This window comes from Copadichromis virginalis, linkage group LG11 (assembly GCF_057382275.1).
Source record: "Copadichromis virginalis isolate Kocher_CV1m ecotype Utaka linkage group LG11, C_Virginalis_male_GT1.1, whole genome shotgun sequence".
Lineage (NCBI taxonomy): Eukaryota > Metazoa > Chordata > Actinopteri > Cichliformes > Cichlidae > Copadichromis > Copadichromis virginalis.
Genome location: NC_140628.1, coordinates 35,406,640 through 35,432,930, shown reverse-complemented (window position 1 = coordinate 35,432,930; position 26,291 = coordinate 35,406,640). Strand labels below are relative to the sequence as shown.

General features: G+C 40.5%; 2 protein-coding genes across 4 annotated transcripts in view; one reads left to right on the top strand and one right to left on the bottom strand.

Moving 5' to 3' along the window:
* The window catches only part of col28a1b (collagen, type XXVIII, alpha 1b), a 25,906-nt gene extending 12,322 nt beyond the window's left edge, over positions 1 to 13,584 (bottom strand). Inside the window, exons 1-17 of one of the 3 annotated variants that reach the window (XM_085472195.1) lie at positions 13,137 to 13,584; positions 11,846 to 11,926; positions 11,190 to 11,326; positions 9,789 to 10,351; positions 7,193 to 7,213; positions 7,051 to 7,110; positions 6,894 to 6,947; positions 6,780 to 6,824; positions 6,653 to 6,679; positions 6,509 to 6,553; positions 6,385 to 6,429; positions 5,446 to 5,499; positions 2,398 to 2,466; positions 2,083 to 2,151; positions 1,263 to 1,331; positions 697 to 765; positions 530 to 598 (exon numbers count right to left, since the gene is read on the bottom strand). In XM_085472195.1, coding sequence (XP_085328321.1) covers positions 530 to 598; positions 697 to 765; positions 1,263 to 1,331; positions 2,083 to 2,151; positions 2,398 to 2,466; positions 5,446 to 5,499; positions 6,385 to 6,429; positions 6,509 to 6,553; positions 6,653 to 6,679; positions 6,780 to 6,824; positions 6,894 to 6,947; positions 7,051 to 7,110; positions 7,193 to 7,213; positions 9,789 to 10,351; positions 11,190 to 11,325 — 1,395 coding nt within the window. In that variant the 5' untranslated portion in view covers position 11,326; positions 11,846 to 11,926; positions 13,137 to 13,584. Of the gene's footprint in view, positions 1 to 529; positions 599 to 696; positions 766 to 1,262; positions 1,332 to 2,082; positions 2,152 to 2,397; positions 2,467 to 5,445; positions 5,500 to 6,384; positions 6,430 to 6,508; positions 6,554 to 6,652; positions 6,680 to 6,779; positions 6,825 to 6,893; positions 6,948 to 7,050; positions 7,111 to 7,192; positions 7,214 to 9,788; positions 10,352 to 11,189; positions 11,327 to 11,845; positions 12,597 to 13,136 lie in introns of those variants that run through there. The other 2 variants (XM_085472196.1, XM_085472197.1) reach the window with 2 other exon arrangements.
* On the top strand, positions 12,696 to 26,291 carry mios (missing oocyte, meiosis regulator, homolog (Drosophila)). Its single transcript, XM_085472199.1, has 12 exons — positions 12,696 to 12,777; positions 13,182 to 14,045; positions 15,203 to 15,692; positions 16,763 to 16,861; positions 16,974 to 17,228; positions 18,516 to 18,685; positions 19,308 to 19,373; positions 19,453 to 19,611; positions 20,958 to 21,110; positions 22,508 to 22,712; positions 22,957 to 23,086; positions 24,787 to 26,291. The coding sequence occupies exons 2-12, from the start codon at positions 13,227 to 13,229 to the stop codon at positions 24,875 to 24,877; spliced, it is 2,637 nt and encodes an 878-aa protein (XP_085328325.1). The 5' UTR covers positions 12,696 to 12,777; positions 13,182 to 13,226; the 3' UTR covers positions 24,878 to 26,291.

Below are 26,291 nucleotides of genomic sequence, written 5' to 3'. Positions count from 1 at the left end.
TCATCCGAGTCAGAGCACGACTAAAGCTGAAAGATGAGACGAATAAAACAGATGAGACGTTTTGACATAAATATGTGTGATTTCATGTCTCAGTGTCTATTTCAAACTCTCTGCTTACCTGACCGACTGATGTTGGAGAGAAAAACTCCTCAAAACCAATTACTGATAATTTTTCTATGAAATGGTGTTACAGTTCACCAGGTGCTTACGATTATTTCAGTTTATATCACATTCATTGAGTCTGTTATTGCATGTACATCATAGTTTACTGCTTACAGTGGAAAGCCCTTCACATCAAGAGAATTTCTTTTTTCCTTTTTACGATTCAAAAAACTTGTAAATCTTTAAATACTTGTAAACATTTCCACTACTGGAAATCATCACAAAAGGATTAGCCGAGCAGTTTGCTGAAAAATAGGAATAATTAATGACTTTTAAATTTTTTACTTAACAAAGCCATCAAGCTGACAAAATGAGACCCTTTGATGGACTCATTCTGGCCCCTGGGCCACATGTTTGACATGTTTACCTTTTCTCCTTGAAGTCCTGGACCAGGAGCACCAACTGGACCTTGATTTCCTGGTGGACCAAAATTGCCCTGAGAAAAAGGAATAGAAGAAATGCAATGATTAAAGATTCAGATCTGTACATGGAGACATTGATGAGGAATTCAGCAGTAAATTTTAGTTAAATCACCTTGTCACCTTTGATCCCAATACCAGGAGGCCCACGACTTCCCTTTGGACCTTCATATCCTCGATCACCCTAAAGAAAATATGAGAAATCTGATTTATACATAGCTGTATGTAAATTATACAATTAAGAACAGCAATCTTTCAATCCTACCACTTACACTGATCTGTACATTTTTTTTAAATACAAATTAGTCTGTTTCTTTTCCTAAACTCTTCTTTGGATGCTGGCTGCATTTTGTTCCATGCTCTGTAGAGATGATCCCACACTGCTTCTGAGGTCTGGGCTCTGAGGAGGCCAATCCATGATTCCGGGCGTTCCATTGTGTGCTTTTCTATTCAGATATGTTTTTATTGCACTGGAAGCATACATGGGATCATTCTCATGCTGAGAAAAAGACGCTGCTGTCAATAAGAAACTTTCCAGATAGGTATTAAATGATGGATCAAAGTCTGCTCAATTCCACTTTAAAAATTATGTTAAAAAGTCTGGCTCCTTGGAAACAAAATATGAAAAAGGTGAGTTGAGACTTTTATGCAGTACTGTATGTAATCAAAGACTTTTCCCACCTTTGGTCCTGGAAACCCCTCTCCAGGAGGTCCAGGATTTCCTTGTGTTCCAGGTGATCCTTGAGGTCCCTGGAACAAACAGAACTTTAAATAAAAGTCTGTACTTGTGAAGGTTTTAGTAGCTGCAGATCTAAAACAGAAAAGGGTGATTTTAAAAAGAAAAGGAAAAGCCTAGGACTTACACAAGATTTATTTGAGCTATCAGGCTTAGCTGAAGGTTTGGCTGACAACCCCGATGTAACAAACAGTCAGATCCCATATGGGACAGGGTATTTACTGTATTTGCTTCAGCCTCCCAAATGCAAACTGCTTTGCAACCCATCTCACTTTGGCTCCTCTATTCATGCTGTGTAAGTCTTCCTGCTGCCCTCTAGGCTAATAAAGCATTCATTAACCTCTTCCATGTGCATAAATGTAAGGTTAGGTAAGTCCCAGAACAGAGCTGCGATGTCACTTATTGTGGATAAAAATACCTTTTTCTTGTAATTATTGTGGTCTAAGTTAGCTAACAGGGTAACAAATTAAAAGAAATGCCTAAATGATTACGCATCACAGTAAAATAACCCACAATAACATCAAAAATCATATGGAAAAAAATACTAGAGAGTTCTAGAGAGTAGAGTTCTAGACATTTGTAGAATAAATGGTACATTGAAGCTGTTTTGGTGGCACAAAGCGGCTCAGCAGCTTACGAAGTTATGTCAGTTTTGTCTAACTTTTATCTCACTTGTCTGTATGTTTATATATAAAAGCTCACTACGACACTGTTACTCATAAGATATGAGCTCTTAATGCCAAAGATCCTAATCTTCATACTTACCGGGAGTCCTGGTTCACCTATGCCCGGAGGACCTGCTGGACCTGGTCTTCCCTGATTACCCTTGTCACCCTGTAATTAGTAAAAAGTAAAAACAAAATTTCCCATAACTCAGTAATAAAATATCTTTTTTTATTCAGTGTCTTGCAGTTGTAGCAGTTCAACTGAGATGATTTAATAGGTATTTGAATTCCTTTCTCACAGAAACAAAACCTCACCGCTGTTTGACTTCCAGCAATGAAATATCTCTCTCCACCCTCACTGACATTTTCACTTTGAATTATGATTTTTATAGTAATTGTAATATAAATGTGTCACCTTGGCTCCTGGGAATCCAATACCAATGTCTCCTGGTTGTCCAGGTTCACCGCTGGGTCCTCTTTCTCCCTGAGAGTAATCAAGTTCAAAGGTTTGTATGTTACGTGATGATACAGCAAACAACACAGAAAACAGGTTAACAGAATGTAAAATGACAAGATGACAGATGGTGCCAGGATGCATGTAGTCCTTCTAATCCAATAAAATCATTCTAATCTATTGTTTTATTCTTTATGGGGACCTGTTATGCTCCATATTTTTACTACTGGACCCCCTCTAACATCACACGAAGCCAAGAGTAGAAAAAAATGTTGGAAACTGAGAATTTACATTCACTGCACTTTGGCTATGTTCAGTATGAGAATCCATCATCATGCATTAGAGAGGGAAAAGGCAATAAAAGAACAATCTCAGGGATTCTTTCAGGGAAACTTTGCTGTATACACAGCTGTACAGTACAAACAGTTTATTCATGAACAACTAAAGTCCTGCTGTGGTAGAATTCAAAATTAAATTAAGATGAAGAAATGTATATGAGAGAACCATCCAATCCAGGATACTGACAAAGCAGTCTAACTGGGCAACTTTAGTCCAAGCAACAAATGCTGTATATAATGCTTATGGAAATGTTTATTGTTTTTATTACACGTAAACTCAAAGTGCTTGACATAAGTGCTGAAGGCCCTGAATGTGAGAACATACATGAAAGTTCTCTTGTCACCCTGACACTGACTCAGTAAATCAACCTCACTGTTGAAAAAATACACCACTTAGGAATACTCTTCAAACAGCACAGCCAAAAAAATAAATAACAGCAGAGCATGAACTCAGTCTCTGGATCCAGAAAGACATCTGGGATATTTTCTTGAGAACATCAAGATGATGTCTCCCAATATTTCTTATTTCAGTTTCATAGTGTGTATTTGTGAAGGTAGAATATTCATCTTTATGCAAATCTATTCAAAACCTTTTTGCAAAAAATGACCAGATAAACTTATCCAATCACATAGCTTACTAAAAAACTGTAGTCAGACATTCAGAGTGTCGGCTATTAAAAAAAATGCTATAAATCACATGTGATTTTATCGGCATAAAGACATTTTTGTTAAAAAGAAATGGGGAAGCTCTGTGGCGATGGAAGCAACACCATCTTATTAGGCTTTGGCACACACTGTAAAGGTCAGTATTATGTCCCTCGCTTTCTTGAGCCAAAGCTGATATGTGACCGTGCAGATGTTGTCAGGGAAAGTGTCCGCACAGTCCTGCATATGAATGATGGTGTGTCAGAGATTGCAACATTTTCTTTTTTGTCTGACCAAATAGTCATGATTTTATTGACATGATAATCTAAATGTTTGGGATACATAACTTTTAGTTCCCTAAACTGAAGAAGACTCGTATGCCTGTCAGTAAAACCTGAATATGGACATCATTAAGAGTTTGTATGGAAAAAGAATGAGAATGAGCAACAAGTGAGTTCTTGAGCTTTGGGGGACCTTGTAGACTGCTTTTGCTCAATACAAAGCAGCATTACGAGCATTATTTTAGAATAAAAATATATATTTAAGTTGATAAGGCACTATTTTATTTAGAGATTAATGTCACAGTATCTCAAAAACAGGGTTTTTATATTTTAAGGATAAATTCACAAAATTCTAGAAACTTTTGTGGAAATATCCAAAACTTTACTACATAGTTGTGTAATATAGGTTTTCACAGGACTATATGCACTCCATATAATTTGGAAAAGTCAAACAAGGCTTGACAAGAAGATTCTCTAAAAAAAAAGATGGGAGCAGAGTTTAGGTTTGCAAAACTGCATCTAAAAAACAATTTCTGGAACAATATTCTTTGGACTGATGAGACCAAAGTGGAGATGTTGGGCCTTTGGGATACTTTGAAGCCTAGGCTTATTATTTTGTTGGTTCTCCCCTGGAACCTCTTATTTCCCTAAATTGTCTAAAGCCTGAGGGTCACGCTATGAAGCAAGTTCACTGTAGCCAGAGTTTCTTGAAGTTAGCTGGCTTGACAAAACCTAAAACCTCAGAAACATCACAACAGTGGTTATCAGTTTTCTTTGTTCACCCAGGCTTTCTGCTTTAAGCACTGAGCATGCTCACATAAGTGGGTTGTTTCACATGTCATTTAATTTTATTTGTGGTGTAAAATGGATCAACTGAGAACCAGCTACTGCAAACAGACACATTATCCAAGGAAGGGTGAAACAATCTATTAAAAATATTAAACATATAACAGCGAAAGCCATCACTGGTGCTGCAAAGACACAAGGGTAATGCTGCAGAAAATCATGAATCTTATGAATTCGTGATCATCACCAGCACACAGAGCAATCAAATACATTACATATTACCTCAAATTAATACATTTATTTTACAGCTGGGTGCACATTAGAGCTCTGAAACTTTAAACTTGATGCATTTAAACACTAAAGGTTATTCAGTGAGCTCGGTGCTGACAGTTATGTAGCCTAATGAGGGCTGTTGCCAGAACAAAGAGAAATTTATTCTATTGATTGGGGAACAAATAGTCCACACCTGTAGGCGATCAGTGTTCTAATCTGTGTTTTAGGAGGTGCAGTTCCAGCAGTGTAAAAGACACTTAGCAGCATTAGGACCAAGTATAAAAACATTCAGTAATTTTCTCAATCGCCAGCTGAAAACATGTAAATTTCAGCGAGGATGCAATGCAGTTTGTGCTTTGGTTGTATTGCTTCAGCAGCTGTATCGCACTAAAAACATACCACAAATAAATCTGCCCTCTGTGTATATGTAGTTCAATGTAGATCTTTATTGAAATGTCTGTTAGTGTTTCTTGTGCTCAGGTTCTTGTTTTTTCTCCCTGGTGCCTCGTTTTCTTTGTGACTCTTTAAATCAACTATTAAATTTCCTCTATTGCTCAGATATTTTTGTTCCTGCAATTTGCATTTGGGTGGCACATCAACTCTGTGAAGAGATTTTGTTGCAGTTTTAAAGGCTAGTCCAACCAAGCAGGAATGACAGAGAATCCATTGCATCTTGAGAAACTTACTTTAGAACCCGATGGGCCTTCAGGACCCACCTCCCCTGGTGGTCCTGGCGCTCCCTGCAAAAGAAATACACATTTACTCATTTATAACCTACATAATCTATAACCTTATATTTCACTTCTCAAATGAATCAAACAAAAAGCAGTCATGTATGAATCAAAAAGGAAGCCCCCACACTGTGTTACTGATCTGCAGGTCAAGACCAACCCACTGCCGCTGAATAAAAAATACAACAGGATTAAGATCGACATTCATGTCTTTCATGCCATTCGATTCTCATGCCTAGCTCATGAAACAACAAGGTTATACTGACACTGTGCCAGTAGCACAGAGGAGGAAGAGTGCTGCTGTGCGGCCAGGTCGCTGCACTAATCCCATCACACAAAGTCTGTTCCTGCAAAAGAATAATATCCTGCAAGCCTGGATTCACAGCTTTAGATAGCCCCAATGGTATCAGGATTACCCATAATCCAATATTCACATTCCATTAGTGCAAAGACGAATAAAAGACAAATTCCACTTCCATTTTTCATATTGAAGAGAATACCAACTGTCGGATGTCGACTTTTCAGGAGCCTGAGCGATGAGTTTTGAAAGTAATGGAACTTAAATTTTGACACTGAAAAATAGAAAATTGCTTGTGATTGAAAAAAGTCCAAATTCATTAAAAATCTGTTGTCTTTAAAGATGAATTATACCATTCGCAAAACAGTGGATGACAACTCAGTGACTCCATCTTGTATAAACAGTTGGTTTGGTTGCCTTCCATGAATTACATGGACATCTTTTTATCCTCTCTTTTCATGGATTCACAAGTGTGTGAATAATGTAGACAAAAAGTCAGGAAAGCCTCACAAAAATGTGGGATTTAAACCAGGGCCCATAATTGTCACAATTCAGTATAAAACAAAACCAGAACTGAGACTTGTGGCCACTCCTACCTGTGCTCCTTTTGGTCCTTGTGGGCCCGGAGGACCCTCTGGGCCCTGCAACATAAAACCTATGTCACTACATGGATAAAGTCTGGGGTGTTTACTGAAACATCTCAGAAAAAAATGACCATACAGTGTCACCCTTTTCCCCAGGAGTGCCACAGTCTCCTCTGTCCCCCTACAAGACCACACGACACAACGTTAGACCCTGCAGATATTTTCTGAGGACATGTTTCAATAGTGAGAACAGAGCAGCTGAAAGGTCACAGTCACTCACCTTGTTGCCTTTGTAACCTGTGCGGCCCTGCAAACAATTCAAACAGGTTAAAAACCGATGTTTCATCTCTTAACATGCTTGCTGTTTGGCAGTTGTGCAAAAACAAGGGACAAATCTGCTTTCTTACCGGTGGACCATCACTTCCAGGTGTGCCATTCAGCCCAGACTCCCCCTTTAAACAGAAGCCCACTAATTAAACACTGAAATATTTTAGAAAGACTTTCTTTGTGTCACGACTCACCCTCGCTCCTTTTTGACCAGCTGGCCCTCTGAAGCCTGGGTCTCCTTTTCTACCCTGGAAATATTACCAGTTTTAAGATGAAGCAATGATTAAGCTGTAAAGCTAATAGTGTTTTCCACTTATGAAACTCCTCAGTGTTTAGTTGCTGAAAACTCACAGGACTTCCTGGAGGACCTCTCTCTCCTCTTTCACACAGACATACTTGGGCCTGTGGACACTATCAGAGCGAGAAAAATATTATAAAGTCAGTGCAACCATTAGCCATACTAAATAGATGTTGACTTCCATTTAAGTCTTACCCCTTCATATGCAACTGCACCCTGTGGAAAAAAACAGAAGATAAAAAAAATGTGTCAGTTACGTCCATCTTTTATCTACAGTCTGAGTCCCACTGGGGAATGGTGCTAGTTGCTTGGCAGCAGATGTGTCCACCACTTTAAAGTATTTTAAAGTCAGTACTTTTCCCCTTTACCTTAAGACCTGTTAAAGTTTCCACTATGATCTGACTGGGTCCAAGTGACATCACAGGTGAATCCAAGCCTTCTGGCGAATGCTTTCATGGCTGTTTCTTTCTTTTTTGTGTGACCACACAGACTTATCTGAAGCAACACTACACACCAACTATGTCTTTTCTTTTTCCATTTCTGCAAGTGTACTTGGAAGAAATGTAACGACATTGCTTGTTTGTGTTGTCAGCAGCTGCCCATGTCTGTAACTTGTAACAGGATACTTTCATCATATCTAGATAAAGGATCTAAATATTTCTGTTTGCCATGAACTATGCAAATAATTTAGTAGTGATTTTCAGACTTGTGTGTAGTTTTACTCTTCATGAAATACTATCTGCAGGACACTTGGTACTGCACAGAACCTGAAAATCATCTCTACAGCTGTGTTCACATCATTATTTCCAGTGAACTAACCCCAACTGGTTTTTGGTTACCCTGTGACAACACATACAGAAAGATATAAAAATGCAATATGCTAAAAGAAACCTCTACAGCAAACAATGAGAACAAACAACTTTGGGCTTTGAGCACAAGATGAAAACTGAAAATCTGTCATTGTTAATGTTAACATTTCATGGTACAATTTTTAAATAATAATTAATCTAATTATGTGAACTCAACCTAAGCTTTTGGGGCACTTGGGTGCCTGGGTGCCAACTCAGCATAGCAGGTAAGTAACCTCTATAAGCTCTATAAGTTCTACATTTGGTAAAACTGGGTACTGTCCTCTGTCATGTAGCTGTCTCTGTTTTGGAAGTGCTAAATGTGATTGAATAAAATGGCACATTAATGAAAAGCAGAACAAGCCATGCCAGTCTCTCAGACTAGCCGTGACCTCCTGCAGATATTTGACATTTCTGGGTGCTGTGGAAAATGCAAAGCAGCCAGGAAAACACCCTCATGCAGACACAACTCTTACTTAAGATGTGAACCCGCTGTAAGGACAGCATGAGCATGAACAAGACTAAACAGAAGATGATCTCTGTAGCCCAGTTCCAGACACGGCATCTGATGTCAGTAATTTTAGGAGAGTATGCAGGATGTCAGATACCTATGTCCTATTCTATTAGAAGGAGCTGCTGAATTATAGGTATCAGTAGTACACCTTTGTGTTACAGTGACAGCAGTCACATTCTGGTTTCTTTTATTTTTTTAATTACAGTTAAGGTTTTTAAGACAAACTCTGATTTTCAAGATTGTTAAACTCTTTCAAAAAAGAGAAATTGAGTAATGTAGCATTAAAACATACATCAAAGCACAGGTTAATTTCTTCTGTTTGTACATAAACCTTTAATCTGTCAAAAGCTAAACTTTTACCTCTTTTAACACCAACCAGAGAAGAAGTGACTCGTTTAGGGCTTGTTGTGTTTAAACTACTTCTTTAGGGGTCACCACAGGGGTATTTAGAAATACCCTATACCTGGGCGACTCTCTGATAAGAGGTTATAAATTTTTATTTGTTATACTTTTATAATATTTGCCTGTCATCCACCCAATGCCATAAAGTTAGCATGCAAGCAGTTTGCCTGATAGTTCTAAGATACTTTCACTTATGACCTTTTAGGGTAGAAATGCTGAGCTTGTGTTTAGTGCATCCTCTGCTCTATTTACTAAGCAATTTAACCACCCAGTCAATTAAAATAGATTGTTAGCTACACTGTAGCGCTTGTCACCACTCTACTTTGCTGAGGCCAATGGCACAGCCAAGAACAAAGATAGCCCTTAATGGAAATTCATAAACTTTTTCTATGAGTGGTAAAAGAATTGAGGTAAATTAGGTGAAATGATTGGTTTAGTCTTGGACTTTGAGGTTTTACTATAAAGTTTAATGTGGACAATTGATATTTTAATATAAATTTATTTATTACATAACAATATTATGAAAACTTTCTCCTGTATCGTCTTGATGCATGCTCAACCACCCAGACAGGAAATCCCGAAAGGTTGATTCTCTTCGTCTGGACGTGGCATTTTCAGTGCTGTCACCTTATCTCAAGTCTGTTCTGGATTCAAACTTTCCAGAGATATTTAAGTTAACTGTATGAAGATGTGGCATAGATAAAGCTTTGAATAGTCGGTAGAACTCGATAGGTAGTACACAGTTCCAGCCCTTTTCCAAAACTTTCAAAGTAAAACAAGAAGTAACCAAGTAGCTGTGGTAGCACTCATATAGTATATTTTGTGTTTCCCTGGACTGAATCTATAGTCAGCGTCTTTATAATAAGCTTTTTTTTGTCATTCAGTAAGCTTTGTCAGGTCCTTCAATAACTGAAGTTTATTTCCAAGCACAACGTTTTCCAAAAAAGCATTTCACCACTCTGATGTGTCTCGACTCTGTACTGGCACCTCTGTGCCTGAGCTCATTTTACTTGAAGCCAACACTCACCATCTCTTTGAGCAGCTTCTCTTCTAGCTGAGAGTCGAGCATACTTTGGACAAACTGCTGAGCAGGTGTGCTGGCGATGGCCCGGAGCTTGGCATTATTCTGCTGGGCAATATCTGATAGCCCAACAGCAAAGAACTTTATGCCATGACCTTTGGCCTCCACAGCAGCTGCAATCACATCAGGGTTACGGGGATGATCGACTCCTTCTGTCATTAGCACCGCCACCCTCACGCTGTCCTTTGAGGTCTCATGCACCAGCAGCTGTGAGGCATTGGTGATGGCGTAGGTGGTATAGGTGCCGTGACCGATGTAGTTCATGGTGCTGACTTGACCGTGAAAATAGTCCAGGTCTTTCCAGGCTGAGAATCTGTGCTCTATGGATACAGTGCTGCTGTACTGCAGCGCAGCCATCCGCACCTTCATCGTCCAGCTGGGCACCTGCAGCATGGCGAGCCGGGTGCTGAAGCTCAACACGAAGGTCTTCTGTTTCTCGAACAGTGATATGGTTGCGCTCTCAGAGCTGTCCAGGATGAATGCCACTTCCAGTGAACATGTCAGACCTACTTGAGAGGGAGATCACAAAAACTGACATCAAGCTAGAAGTATTAGAAACAGGACTAATTTCAGGATTGGCACTCTGACACCTTTCTAACTTCTGTCCACAAATTCAGTCCCTTCTGCCAGCAGTCGGTATGTATCCATTACACTATCAAAAGTGCTCTAATGTCTCAAGCAACACTTCAAACAGCTGTGGATTCACGTGTAATCATGAATTCATGAAATATTCTGGAATAAACCTGATTCGGGGGAAATACCCACTCCCAAATTCCTAATACCAGATGCCACAGGAGACCTATAAAGGTCTTGTGTCCTGAGCTGTTTTGGCAGCATGAAGGGAAGCTACACAATAAATAATAAATACAGAGACTTAATGTTGTGGCAAGTCAGTGTAAGTGCATCTTGTGGAAAATTAAAGCAACAGTTTTGAGTAGTTCTACATTACTAAAACTGTCCAGTAAAGGCTCAAGGACCAAGTGAAAGACCCCAGATTGTCAACTTCCAACCTTAGAACTTACAGTTACTTTAGTTGCAGTTCCTCACTTCAGCTGCAATGGGATCAGAGTTAGTGGTGTTTGTTTTTGTACTAAATGAAATCAAATTGCCACATGTATCCATCCATAATCCATCCATTTTTTTTACATTTAAAAAAAGACACTTAAAGGAAGGCATTGTGGGTGGATGACTTAAGAAATTCTCGTGTAGTTTTTTTTTTTACTTAAAATTTGATGACTCAACCATTTCACTGGCCTGATTTCACCATCCCTCACTCAACAATTTGTTCCCTCAGTGCAACATAGTGACTTTCACCACCAGCATGTGGAGACCTCATCTAAAAATTACCATTTCTTCCCTCATCTTGCAGCCTGTAGTTGTTCCTGCGCCCTGTCTTTCTCCTCTGGCCTGTGGCCTTGTGTAGGAGAGCCAGCAGCAGAAGGCAGACCCCGACTCCTCTGCTCAGGTTTCCCTTCAGCAACATCCTAACAGAGAAAAGAGGAGAATGTTAGGGGGGAAAGCAGTGTATGAAAGCACAATGGGTTATTTCATTTTTAATAGGATTCCTTTTACTATCATGGACACTGCTAACCACACCCAGTTGCAGATCCCAAAAAAGGGAGCTGTGTTCTGCATTTCACAGAAATGGCAGCAATTCTAATGGTATTAATTTGCTTAGATGACACCGTTCCTCCTACTGATAATGCGCTTTCTCAAATACTTACTATATTACAGTGCCAACAATATGTAAATGTGTGTAAAACCAGAATAATCTGTGCAAATACTTTTCTGTTAATAAGTTACAAATGCTGCAGAATCTAAACAATATCTTCATATAAAGTTAAACCTCTGCCAGGTGATTGAGAAAAGGACACAGCAACATACCTAGACTGGAGTGCAAAAAAAACTGAAGTTGCCATTCAAACTGTGACACCACGAGGTTCACTACTTTGCAAAAAAGTTTTACAAACAAAGCAAATATATATATATATATATATTATTACCTCGAATCTCATTTAGCTGCAGCCAGTGTTTGTAGTCCAGTCAGCTCTTTGAGAGGCATTTCTCCGCAGAACCCGGGGTCCCTATAAACCAGACTGAGATAAACTGAGGACCATCGCATGAGCTGATGTGCTGTGTGTGTGAGAGTGTTTGTAGCCGGGGGCCCTCCCTGGTGCAGCTCCAACATTTTAGTCCAGTGCAGCGCTTCATGCCTGACAGAAGGGATCCCATGAAAGTCTTGTGCGCATTGAGTCCGTGCACTAAAATCATTTAGATTTTAGAGATAAATAGCATTTGCAATAGTCATCACTTCAACCCATAAATAATGCATCTAAAAACCACTGCCAACATAAAATAAAGCAAACTACATTAGTTTGCAGGGATAAAATAATCTTAAAGTATTTTTTTCTCGGCATCTTTTTTTTCTTAACAAACTTGTCAGTTTTCTGGCTATCATGGGTTGGTTACTAAGGAAAATAGCTTGTTGTGCAAAAAAAATCCCAAATGAATTTCGTTCTCTTGCCTTTTCCACTCTCCCCCACTAATGTGAAAAGCAGATGAATTGTGGTCGTATGATACTCTTGTACAGCGCAGAAATCGACCTCATTTCAGTAACATTGTCAGTCCGACAACTCAACTCGTATTGTTTAAATATATTTAATAAATTAATTAACTTAAATAGTGATTATCTGAAATAGCCTAATTCCTTATATAAAACTGTCTGATTTCGTTGACGTCTTTTCTCTTTCTTTTTTATTCACTTAGCACCCTCTGCTGGTAAACCGCATCTTTAGCGGAACATGAAGTAGCTGACGTTGCTAATAACACGGACGTGTTTTGGTGTAACACACAACATCCGCTTTGGCTCCAGGTTGCCATGTGTATTTCAAGCTGTATCTCGTGCATTCCTATAAATCGTCTTTGTTGTGTTTATGTAAGTAAAACCTCTTCTCGAAGTGCTCAAACAGATGTTTTCGAGTGCTGGTTAAACTGGCGCGAGCGAAACGGTCACGCGCTTGCTCTCCCTTTACCTGTTAGCATTAGCTTAGTTTAGCTAGCATGTCAACAAACTTAAAAGTAGTACTATAACTGCCCACGGCAACTTTTTAACATGCTGGGCGTTAAATTCAAACCAACTGTGCTACACTTCCACACAGAGCTCAGGTTATGTTGACGGTTTGGTTCAGTGTATCATTACTTTAACATGTTAAAAAGATTTCTCAGAGCTGTCTGTTGTCCACCTTGCGACCACTGCACTCGGGGGTTGCCTAATATTTCTGCGCAGTCTCTGACCTTTGTTCATTTGCTCATTTGTGTGATAATCTGCCGTATTTTCAGGCTGGAGAGGTTAAACTTCCCTGAAAATCTACTAGCGTCTGAATCATGAGCGGTTCCAAACCCGACATCCTGTGGTCCCCCCACCACCCGGACCGCTACGTCATCTGCGACTCCGAACTGGGACTGTACCGGATCGGACCTGTGGGCAGCACAGAAGCCAAGGCTGGCACCCTACCACTCTCCGAGGAAACTGCTGCTACATTACTGGCCATCAACTCGGACACCCCTTATATGAAATGTGTGGCCTGGTACCCCAAGCACGAGCCGGAGTGTTTACTTGCCGTTGGCCAAGCCAACGGCAGAGTTGTGCTTACCAGCTTGGGCCAGAGCCACAACTCTGCATGCAAAGAGCTGGTGGGGAAAGAGTTTGTGCCCAAACACGCCCGCCAGTGCAACACTTTAGCTTGGAATCCCGTGGACAGCAACTTGTTGGCTGCTGGGTTAGACAAGCACAGAGCAGATTTCTCTGTCCTCATATGGGACATCAGCAGTAAGTTGTCCCCAGAGACCAGTGTAGCAGCTGAGAAGATTCGCCTTTCATCTGTCGATTTGGACTCTAGCACAGTGGTGACCAAGCCATTGTATGAGTTAGGCCAGAATGATGCTTGCCTCTCGCTTTGCTGGCTGCTCCGTGACCCAAAGCTATTGCTGGCAGGCATGCACAGGAACCTGGCAATATTTGACCTGAGAAACACAAGTCAGAAAACGTTTGTAAACACAAAAGCCATCCAAGGTGTGACAGTTGACCCGCACTTCCATGACCGCGTGGCCTCTTTCTTTGAGGGGCAGGTGGCCATTTGGGATCTGAGGAAATTTGAAAAGCCTGTGCTCACACTGACGGAGCAGCCCAAGCCACTCACAAAGGTAGGATGGTGTTTGTTAGAAAACGAACTAAAGGCCACAGTAATAAGGATGCACTAATATACTAGCTTTGTGTATTGGCCATGTAAATGTTCAGCCTTCTGCATTTATTAACATCGCAAAGTTTGCAAGTTCAGTTTCAGTGAAATAAAGGTCAGCATGACAAGTGGCTGGTTTAAAAACAAGTGATAGCATATGACATATGGCTTCTTATCTGGCTGTGACTCCTGTGTCAAAAATGATGTGACATGATCATATTTTACAACCCGGAATTTGAAAATACTTAAGGAACTAAAATCATGACAATGAGTGGGTTTAAAGTTGATTCAATTGCAGTTAAAAAAAACACACAGTTTGTTTATTTTTATCTCTGAAATTTTCATGTGGTTATCTCATTTTCTCATGAAGTTATGAGGGTCAAAGATGCTGGAAATTTTTTTGTTTGTAACTTGGCAAAATATTTTCTTACTATTAAGGTACTATTCTGTGTGGCTGCATTACATATACTAAAATTGTTGTACCAGTTAGCTGATTCTGGCAGGGTCAAGTGGGAGGCACAGATTGATTTTTCAGGGAATAACCTCTGGTCATTCCATGCCTCTCCTGCAGTTGCTCAATGCCCCACATTCTGAGAACCACTGGTTCTATGAGAAAATAAGATGTCAGCTTGTTTGTAACCTGTCAATTTTAGATTGCCTCAATCAGGCGTGTCTAACTCCAGGCCTCAAGCCCCAGTGTCCTTCAGGTTTTAGATATCACCCTGGGTCAAGACGCCTGAATCAAATGATTAGTTCATAACCAGGCCTCTGGAGAGCTTCAAGACATGTTGAGGTGGTAATTTAGCCATTTGAATCAGCTGTGTTGGATCAAGGACACATCTAAAACCTACAGGACACTGGCCATCGAGGCTTGGATTGGACACCCCTGGCCTAAATGTTCAAAGACAGAGTGATGAAATGCTCACATAATTTTAAACTCTTTACTTTTTTTTTTTTTTTATCACCAAGTCCTGTTTCATTTAAATGAAAAAAGAGGGAATAAATGATATCAAAAACAAGATTAAGATGCATTAAAAAGGTTTATATAAGCTCAGTCAGGGCATGCTTATTCAGTAGAAGTCTTCTTATTATAGCTGATAAAATTCTGCATTTTGTTCTCAGGTGGCATGGTGTCCAACCCGTACTGGCCTACTGGCCACGCTGACACGTGACAGCAACATTATCCGCCTGTACGACATGCAGCACACTCCCACGCCCATAGGTGATGAGACGGAGCCCACCATCATTGAGCGCAGTGTGCAGCCCTGTGAAAGTCAGATTGGCAGCTTTGCTTGGCACCAGTCCTCCCAGAACCGCATGGTGGTGGTGTCAGCAACCAACCGTGTCATGACTGACTTCACGGTGTTTGAACGTATCTCACTGGCATGGAGCTCCACAACTTCTCTCATGTGGGCGTGTGGCAGACACTTGTACGAGTGTGTTGAGGATTCAGCTGAGGGAGTGGAGAGTTTGATCGAGAAAGACATTGCTACTAAAATGAGGGAAAGGGCTCAGTCCAGGTACGGACAAGATACCGTCCAGGTGTGGAGGAACCATTTGCTGGCGGGTGGGAAGGATCCCCAACTTAAGTCTTTATGGCATGATCTGTTCTATATCCTTTCAGGTGATAAAATGATGGAAATAGCTGCATGATGGCTTATTGATAATCTGTTTAATGGCAGAGATAAACAGTCAGCCACCTGTTGAAACTGTATGCAGGGCAGGTTATTTTTATTACTTTACAAAGCAGCAGTGAAGTGCTTCATTGCTCTGATGATGGTTCTCCTCATCTGAAGGTTTCTCCTCTAAAGACTATATAGAGTAGAGATTTGTATTATTATTATTATTATTACATCAAAATGTAACCTTTTAATTTAGTTGAGTAAAGAATTCAATGTTTAAAAAGGTTATCATATAAAGCCTATAATGGGCATAATAACACCTTTCGAGAGCTTTCAATCTTCTTATCGAACATTTGGCAAGTAAAGTCAAAAAGGATTGTAAAATTACTTCCAAATTGAGTTATTAATGTTGATTCACTGATTAATTAGGTTTTGAATCATTTTTGGTTGCATTTAACCTCTTAAGACCCGAACTCTGCCACGGCATGCATTTTTAATTTCTCTTTGATATTTGGGCTGATTGGGACCTGATGAATGTAAAAACAAAGAATTACCAGATTTTCTTTTTTTTTTTTTTTACCTAATTTTTGTTTCTAAGAAAAATGAGTTCCACATATGAGGATATTCCTTTAAAGTTTTGATAGAACAGTAGCAGTATAATGTCCTCGTAAGTGGATATCGGGCCCTTGTAGAGCAAAATTGAGCATTTTGGTCTAAATAACCCAAAATGTGATGTCCACATATGTGGACGCCAGGTCCTAGGAGGTTAAATAAATACATTGAATGCTTCTGAACATCCTCAGATGGTGATAGATTAAAATGTGGGGCAGCGCCCCCTGGTGGGACATAATGTCACTCTAGGCAAGGCTTGAATAACTAGGAAAAAAATGAATGAATGAAAACGATTTATAACCATAGTAAAAATATTAACACATTATTTATTTTTGTCCTTGTTCAAAGGACAAAAATAATTAATGATTAATGTTGTAGATGCCTTGTTATGTGCCTGTATTATGTTGCATGGACTGCACACTGTTACTGTTTCCTATGCAAGTATCACATATGAAACAGTGTGCGGAGGATATGGAGCTAAAACTTCAGGGGAACGTACAGTCTGTGGTTTATTCTGGGATTAAGAACATTGTCAAGACAACCTCAGGTAAAACAAATAACCAACTGATTGTCTGTGCCACAGGACACTTCACAGTAACTGTGTTTATTTGAAATTTCATACACTGAAAAACTGACTTCCTGTGTTTGTGGTCCCAAAGGGACAACCGAAAGCCGCAGGTGTTGGAGTGGCTCGGACCGGCAGACAGATGTGCCGCGGTACCACAGCGAGGAGCGCTGCCTTGCCTTGCGGCTCTGTGGCTGGATCAGCAGGGGGACTGACACAGATGTGGAGAACTTCCTGCGATCACTGGAACAGGAACACGAGTGGGAGCGGGCGGCTGCTGTCGCTCTGTTCAACCTGGACATCCGGCGGGCAATCCAGATCCTCAACAAGGGAGCCATGGCAGAGAAAGGTGAGCTTTTAGGGATGAGAGGAAGGCGAGAGAAAGTAATTTAATAAGGGGAGATACTTTAGACAGACTACATAACTGTACATGTATCAAGTATATGTAATTGTAATTGTTTGGCCTTTAAAATGTAAGAAAACAATGATAAAATCCTAATCACAGCTTTTCTATTACTTCCATGTTGGCTTGTTTAATTTGAACAAGCAGTTATTGATGAAAATTGTGTTCGACATCAAGCAAACTCTTGAAAAATGAAATGAAGTCTTTGAAAAAAGGGGAATTTCATTAATGTAACAGCAGGAAACACGTTTTTTTACACAAGTTTAATGAAAATGGAGAGAGAAGGCTGCTGTTTACACACGCCTTAACTGAGGAAAAAAATTACACCAATGTAGGTCAAACGCTTTTCTGTTGTGTGCACTAATGAGTGCTTCCTGAGTAAGACTGACAGGGTGATTCATTAGATAAGATGTGTCAACAGAGCCATCTCAGGACTTTCAACGTTGCAGCTCTAACTTACAATGTATTGATTCCAATGTACAACCTTAAACCAACATTTTGTTATACCAGAGTAGTTCAGTTAGGTATTTTCCGAGCCTCACCCGGTCATATATCTAGAGGTAATAATATGTAATAAAAACTGTGTTGTATAGAGACTTCTGTTAGGGTTTATGATAGGTCTTACGTTGGGAGGCAAAGTCATTAAAAGTTCTTTTCTTTAGCAAGAAATTGCAGTTTAAATTTGAACTAAAGCCCACGGTATAACAAAAGGGATATGGAGCTGGTTTTGGATAGGTTAACCTTAAAAAAAAGAAAAGTAGGACACTTTTTCCCCCCTCCAAGCAATAAAACATCACCTTGAACAGCTGCCATAACCTTTTTCACACATGCACTGCAGCCGTGAGCACTTTTACATATTACCTCATGTATGACAACTAAAATGCCCACTGCAGTAAGAGCAGAGTTTAAATGGACCTAACCTGCCAGCTTCCCAATGTTTTGTCCATTTGTGTCCAATGAGTGGGTGTCAAGTGTTCTGCTTTCTGCAAGCTCTACCCCTAAACTGAGCCGAACATTTCCAGTAGTGAGGATGTGTCCGAAGCAGATTACTTCCTGCTGGGTGCTACATGTGCGAAAGGACAACTGTGGAAAATATTCTGACATGTTTTTTCCAACATTAATCTGGCTTCATTTGTGAAAATAGCTTCATCCTCTTTTTCAGATGTGCTGCTCTTACAGTGAAGACTACAGACTGTAAATAAATCTGCTTCTTTCACTTCATATTACTCACAGGTGACCTGAACCTGAATGTGGTTGCCATGGCTCTGTCAGGCTACACTGACGAAAAGTCGTCCCTGTGGAGAGAGATGTGCAGCTCTCTGAGGCTGCAGCTGAAGAACCCCTACCTCTGCATCATGTTTGCCTTTCTCACCAGTGAGCCTGGAGCCTACGATGGCGTGCTGGTATTGGATCTCTTTAATATCACGAACATTTGAACGCTAGAAAAAAAAACTTTTTTTTTTCTAAGCACACTTTTCTCAACAGTGGCCCTTTTGTTCCCACTTCATAAAAGCAGTCAGGCATTCTTAATGCAGTGATGAATACTCGGGTAATACTCCAGTGGTGTTTAGTGGGAAAATCCTCAGGTGCACAGGAAAAGATGTTTTACGTTTCCGTCATAAAACACCTCTATGAAAAAGGAGTCTGTGCCCAGAACACAGTGTTGGTTTCTGCTTTTTTCCTCCTGCAGCTGCTCAGATTCTGGCCTCTGGCTCCTCTCACTGTTATTTATGTCTGTAGACCTTTTCCTGGCAGAAAGTGATAAGAGGATTTATGCAGTCACTTTGACTTTGTTTCTTGCCATCTTTGCTTTGAGAATTGATTATTTGTCACAGATGATTTATTTCTCGCAGCACTGTGGGTCAGAACAGGGTCACAAACACAGTTTTCTGTGCCAGTTTCAGTAGGAAGACTTTGACTCTTTAATGTAAAAAGTATCCACTATACTGAAGCTTCACCCCCTCCAAATAGTGACAGAGAGACAGATATTAAAAGGGAAGATATGATTCTTTGTTTGTGTTTCAGTATGAGAGCAGCGTGGCTGTGAGAGACCGAGTGGCCTTTGCCTGTATGTTTCTCAATGATGCACAGGTAACTGCAGAGTGAAGCTTTCAGCAGCAGATATAGTCTGAATATATCGCTGTTTGCTAACTTTGGATCTCTGCTGCAGCTGCCACGATACATAGACAGACTAACCCTTGAGATGAAGGAGGCGGGCAACCTGGAGGGCATTTTGCTCACCGGACTAACTAAAGATGGCGTGGATCTTATGGAGAGCTATGTGGACCGAACTGGTGATGTCCAGACTGCCAGCTTCTGCATGCTGAAGGTACAGAGACAAATTACACAGAACTGCTTATTTTTACACTCATTCACACAAACCTGCTTAGAGTGGAGAGGGCACATGAGATTTGAGAATGAGCCTCTATAGTATAAGTTTCTTTGTCAAGATGAACAGTAGCTCTGTCAGCCAGACAAATAATACACACACACAGATACACAAAGCAAAATAAACCAGTACACACAAGTACGTCAGACTGAGCAAATAGCTTTTGGCACAGATTTGCGCTCTGATTGTTGTACGGAAATTTATTCTCACAATTTATTCTCTTTCTTTTGCATTTTGCATATTTTAATTTTTAACTATTTTGTGTCAAAAAATTCAGTTCCACCTTTTTGGACTGCAGTTGGCGATGTTAGTTCTTATTCTGTTCTGCTGTCAAGTTAGCTTTATGTCGGTGTATGTCAACCAGCTCTCCACCTGCTGGCCTGGTCAGAGTGGCCCACCAGCTGGAAGGAGGATATTTCAGAGCAAGATGGTTGGCAGTGACTGAACTTTCAAAATACGAGCATGTTTAGTAAATTAATGATAGATGGTGTTAATTTCTTGCATCATACTTGGATGGTTTGCTCTCACAGAGTTTGTTTGAGAAACACTAATATGAATGCAAAAACATCCAGAATTGGATGTTTTTTGCATAAGTACTACATGTGTCATAAGTACTACATGTGGTTTAGTTATGGAAGCTGAGTAGCACAAAGGAGGCAGTGGTGAATGCCCTGAAATATAACCACACATCAGATAGTCTGATATGATCGGACTTTTGCATTCTCGAGTGCAACCCTGTCCCTGCAGTGCATATGTGAAAGCTGCCACTGTGTCTAAAAACTATGCTGCCCTCATTCTAATTTTCTCATTCTGGCTGTTGTGAACTACTCTCATAATTAAACAAACACTAGAGTGCATCAAATAAAGAGAAAGGAGCTGTCTGTCTGACCATACACTTTGAAAGATCAGTGCACATGCTAAAACTTGCCTCTTTGTTTGTGAAAGTTCACAGCTAACACCTACTGTAACAATACAAGTAACAGCCTCGGTGGAGCTGCTTGCTGCTGTGCACTTGTTTCTGGTACAGTAACACTAGAGACATCAAAGTGGCTGAACAGGTTTGTAACCTTTCATGCTGTAAAACAGCTCTCTGGGTTTTCTTCATTTTATTTTCTTGTTCTAACCTGCTTGTGAAAAGACAAAAGCTGCCTACAGCTACAGAAATGTCGTACCTCACATACATATTTAACTAGTAGAGATGAGAAGAAAGGGCATGGCTGCCTTCCCAAGCAGAACCCCCGCTGAAGTTGAAATGTCTTACAAGCCTAAATAATCTCTCTCTACAGGGTTCTCCGGGCGAAGTGCTGAAAGACCCTCGAGTCCAGTGTTGGATTGAAAACTACCGCAACCTGCTGGACGCTTGGAGATTCTGGCACAAACGAGCTGAGTTTGATATCCACAGAGGCAAGCTGGACCCCAGCTCCAAACCACTAGCCCAGGTGATTTAATGCTGAAATCGATATAGTGTAACTTCACCCACATCTCAGATTCCAACCGCTCAATGCATAGGTTTGAAATATGCTAAAAACGGCAAGAACCAGAGAGGGAGTGCCATCTCCAACTGTGCATTGAGATGTGAAGGGAAAGAATGTGGTATAGTGGTTCATCACAAAATCAAGTTATTGACTGATTCCGTGGTGACATTATATTATCTGAAAATGATAAGAGTTTAACATAGACTGTATATGAATGATGGAAGTAGCCACATTGACCTGATTCGTGGTTTTGGACTTGTGTATTTTGAAGTCTTGAAATTCGTGCTAACAGACTAGTAAAACACCCACTTTACAGTTGTTGTTAAGGTAAAACTATCTGTAAAAACCAGGCTTTCCTGGCTTTTTTGTACATTTTAAGATAGAACTAGTACTTGATTTTAGAGCAACCACAGCCATTACAGGAACAGTCGATTCTGTCACTTCTGCATTTTGCTGTTTGGACTTTACAGACTTCAACCATGGAGGGACAGGACAAGTTGTACATCCCCCGATTGGAGGATGGTTACAGTCTTTTTTTGGCACTATAGTGTCATCCCAAAGAATCGACTCAGTCGCTTTGCTTTGTTTCAGGAAGATTTGAAAGATGAAGTGGGTTAAAGCTATTGTCAACCCATGAAATGCCAGTTTTTATAAATTTGATATTAGTACCAGCATTGACATATTTCATCACCGTACAGTTGTTGTTGTTGTTGTTTAGTTAAAAAAACGTTAGAGGTGAAATTTGATACGTTTTTATTCTCTCAGTAAAACAGTGTTAAAGTGTCCTGTCATAAAATCACGTGACGTGATCCAGCACCTGCACGCTCAAAGCAGTCTGTCTTGTTTCTGTGTTTGTTCTTGTTTCTTACTGTATTACGTACAACTACCCTTATATGAAAGTAGGACGGTTGTGCTGTTTATTACACTACAAGTAGAGTTTGTACCAAGCTCATAACACCCACAGCTCTCCTCTGTTTCTTGTCATAAAACCTGGTGGTATAGTCAGTATAGTCTGTGCTGTTTCTCCTTTTGTATTGGAGAAATCTGTTCCTGATACTATGCATACTCCACATTGGTTGATATTTTTTTTAAGTAATTAATGTTTTTTTCAATAGATTCTGGTATTAAAGGGTTTTTTAACATGTGATTACATCTAAGCTAAATCTTGGCAGTGCTTCATTGCATTGCTGAAATTCCAATAATCACTCTTACGCCTGTTGGAATTATTGCTGTATTATCAAGTACTTATCTCACTCTTCCTTAAAAATAAAATCCAGACAGCTGGTCTGCATGCGGCTGTTGGTTTTACCTTCATGTTCACCGGGTCTTATCAGCCGACCTTTGTGTTTGTTCTTTGGCAGGTGTTTGTGAGCTGCAACTTCTGTGGGAAGTCCATCTCCTACAGCTGCTCCACAATACCTCACCAAGGCCGCGGCTTCAGCCAATATGGTGTCAGCGGCTCACCCACCAAGTCAAAAGTCACAAGTTGCCCTGGCTGCAGGAAACCGCTGCCACGCTGTGCCCTCTGCCTCATGAACATGGGCACACCTGTTTCCAATTGCCAAGGTAAACTGGACTATGTGGACAGATGCTCAGCTGATATTTCCAGTAACAGGCACACATCTTGGAGCAGCTTAAGTGGTTGTAACACTTAACTGAGCATTTACCTGAGTTAATGTGTGGACTTTGATCTGCATTTAAGCACAGGTAGCACCTGGACATTTAGTGTCAAGCCTTTTCTCCTTATTGCTCATAATAGGATAACATTATAACTTTACTGATATTTTATTTCTTTTTTGTTTTTTTGCAGGAACTGGTAAATCAGATGAAAAAGTGGACCTGACAAGGGAGAACAAACTGGCTCAGTTTAATAACTGGTTTACCTGGTGTCACAACTGTCGACATGGTGGCCATGCTGGCCACATGCTCAGCTGGTTCAGGTAGGAGGGATGCATGTGCTCAGAAACTCTTCAGACGCATCTGCTGCTGAAGTTCATGTTTTTATTTCTTTAACATAAACAATAAATAACCTCTGAACAGTCTCTCTTAAAGTTTGCTAAGAAGTTTTGCATTGTGTCATATGAAGTACTTTTACAAAATCAATCATAGCCAAAAAAAGAGGTAGAAAAATTAAATGAATGCTGAAAGATATGCAGCACTTAAGCAAGTCGGGTCAATTTATTTATGTAACAGATTTACAAAACAGGCATTGACCAAAGTGGTGCACAGCATGTGATTTAAAAAAAAAAAAAAAGGAAGTCATCCTAGAAACAACTTAGAAAATGGTATTACAGATTACAAGGGGGCAGACAAAGAATCAACAAAAGACACAGTTAATAACTTAGACGTAGACCGACATTAGAATAAATTTGGCTTCAGTCAAGATTTAAATGCAGTTACTGAGGCAGATGATCTGAAGGGGATGGCTATTCCAGAAAGTCAGTCTGATGCCTGAACCTACTAACTTCTGAGCTAATCAGTTCACTTTTTAACAGCTCTAATAGATACTCGGTGTGAGCAAAATAATTTAAAAATAAATCTCGCATTACACTGGAAACCAAATTTTATTTTAGTCTTTGTTCCCTTTGTATAGCTCTTCGGCTGTGTGGTGTAAAAGATTGCTGGAATTTACTGAAGGCAGAAGTTGCTCAGACACTATGAATAGGTAGAATGCTGTGTGGTTAAAATTTGGCTTTAACAAGAAAGGGAACAATGGCAGATTTCACCATGAAGAGGAAGAAGCAAAAAAAACCCCAAACGAAGCAACGAAAACAAGGCTAACATACAGAAGCACAAACAACAGTTCTGTTAGTTTTTCATTGTTTTTAACTGTGTTTTTGTATTTGAGTGAAGCCAAGTCTGTGCATATTGTGATTTCTGTCTTCTCTGCCAGGGGAGCTAACCTGGAGGACGAACAACAGCGCAAATACGAACAAGAGCAGCTTACATTACCACAATTTTTTGAGCCTGCTCCCTCGTGCATTAGTTTTTTAAAAATTATTATTTAGTTGTCGCCTTGTTTTTTTTGTTTTTTTTAGTTGTTTTTTTTTTTTGTCAGAAGAAAATGGTCATTGACGAAGACTAGGACAGAAGTTACTGGTCACTGAAATTAGCTCTGGCGTAGCATTGTTGCACTACCATGTTGGAACCTGTAGGCTGAGTGTCTGCAGTGCAGTGATTATTATGGAAAGCAAAGTTTTTGTTCTGAACTTAATTTTTTTTAACTGTTACTTAACTGTAAGGGTAAATGTGTACCTCATACACCTAATATGTTCTTCTTCTGGTCCTTTGTGTATTTATGCCTCCTGCACCACAACCTGTTCTCATTTTCGTGCCTAATGCATGTTTCACAGCTTTTTCTAGTTTTCCTCAAAAAGTTGCCTGCTGTTATCTCCTACTACAAATGTAATACCAGTTTCAGTGTTTTCACTGCTTTATTTAAAATTACATTTAAAAGTAAAATTACAGGAATTTGTTCCACATACTCCAAACCACAGTTTCATTATCAAAAATCCAGAGAGACAGACATGCTGTGCTCTTTTGTTTTCTCTGAGCTGAGAGAGCTGTGCAAACTCTACACTAGCTTTTGTACACTTACCTGCATGTTTTGTTTTAACCGACCTTCATATGTGTGTTACAGAGACCACACAGAGTGCCCAGTGTCAGCGTGTACGTGTAAATGCATGCAGCTGGACACTACAGGGAATCTTGTGCCTTCAGACAGCAGCTAAACAGGAGACGCCTGTCAGGAACTGAGGCCAAACACCAGCAGGTTCACCTCTGCAATCGGCAGCCAACAATGGGGCGACGGTGGCAGCGATGTCCTTTTCTAAACGGGCTGCTTGAATTGAATAGAATGAAATGATGTTAAGTTATATAGTCTAGTGAATGTAACATTGTAACTGAGCCCTGTATTAAGAAGGGAGGCAGTGTGTGTGACTGATCTGACTAATTGAATCAATGACCGAAAGGGAGCGAATGCACACTCGATGTTCTGCTAATGAAAATCAAACACAAGAGGCTCTGTTGCATTCAGCCTCTTCCAGTTTAGCCTGAATCAGGAATCTTGTGATTTATAGTGATCTCTTACAAAAAAAAAAAGTTTTCCACTCACACATCAGAATGTAAAGATGTAATCACAGGTGCCAATATGTCTGAGCTACATTTGTTGGCTCTTGTTTTAATACGCTGTACTGTATAACGTCTGTGTTACAAAGGATATTCACATACCTCATCAAAGCATTGTTCGGGGTAAAGGACGGTACCCCGGGTGACGGTGGGGAGTTTAGCACACAATAACAGTCTTCTTGCTCTCTTCATGTTCCTCTTTGCCACTCTGCATCTGGCATTGTGGAGGGCAGGGGCAGTGCGGGTGGGGTGGCTAGGGGAGGATGAGGAATTGGAGAAAGTAGGAGTGGTGATGGGTGAGGCGGAGAGTGTGGGGAGGGTGCGTCTTTATTCACCAGCCCACTCCAGGCCTGTGGTCTATGAAAGAAGCGCCCCAGAAAACAGCAGCTGCTCGGCACTCTGACAAGACCCTCCAGATTGTTCCCCTCATAAAGAACCTCAGCTGCCGGAACACTATTGACTCAAAGAGAGGGCGAGCGAACAGAGCCCGAGCCTTGCACACCCCCTCCTGCACCCTGTGCACACACACTTGCCCTCTCTTTCTTTCTCTCTCCCTCTGGTGTCCAAATTGCACCCAAAAACTATGCATACCACACATCAATCCAAGGATGGGCGCTGTCTGTGGTGGGGGGAGCGGCTGTGTGTAAACCACATTGTAAATGGGCTTTCTCTCTTTCTCTGCCACCCTCCCCGCACAGTCACTAACCCAAGGAGGCATTGTAAGTGAGAGGCGGTCTGCACTAGAGCTGGCTAAATCACTTAGTCATGGAGTGAGGAGGAGGAGGTGGTGATGGTGATGGGAGGGGGGCACAGGAACTACTGTATGCTGCTTTCACCAGAATCTTTTTCTCAGTGTGGGAGGTTTATAAGTCTGCGTGCCCTTTTGTGAACTGTTTTGGAGTGGAGCTGACAAATTGGCAAGTCGTGTAGCATCCCGAAAACAGATTGGCTGGAATTTCATCCTTTCACTGTTTCTTGTGTTTTCCCTTTGAAATAAATTCTGACTGACAAATTAGA

Bases quoted from the DNA above. Each gene is read 5' to 3' on its own strand.
- mios (XM_085472199.1), top strand. From the start codon at position 13,227: ATGAGCGGTTCCAAACCCGACATCCTGTGGTCCCCCCACCACCCGGAC. The intron at 16,862-16,973 runs GTAAAACAAATA...GTGGTCCCAAAG, and splicing joins CATTGTCAAGACAACCTCAG to GGACAACCGAAAGCCGCAGG. The intron at 19,612-20,957 runs GTACAGAGACAA...CTCTCTCTACAG, and splicing joins CCAGCTTCTGCATGCTGAAG to GGTTCTCCGGGCGAAGTGCT.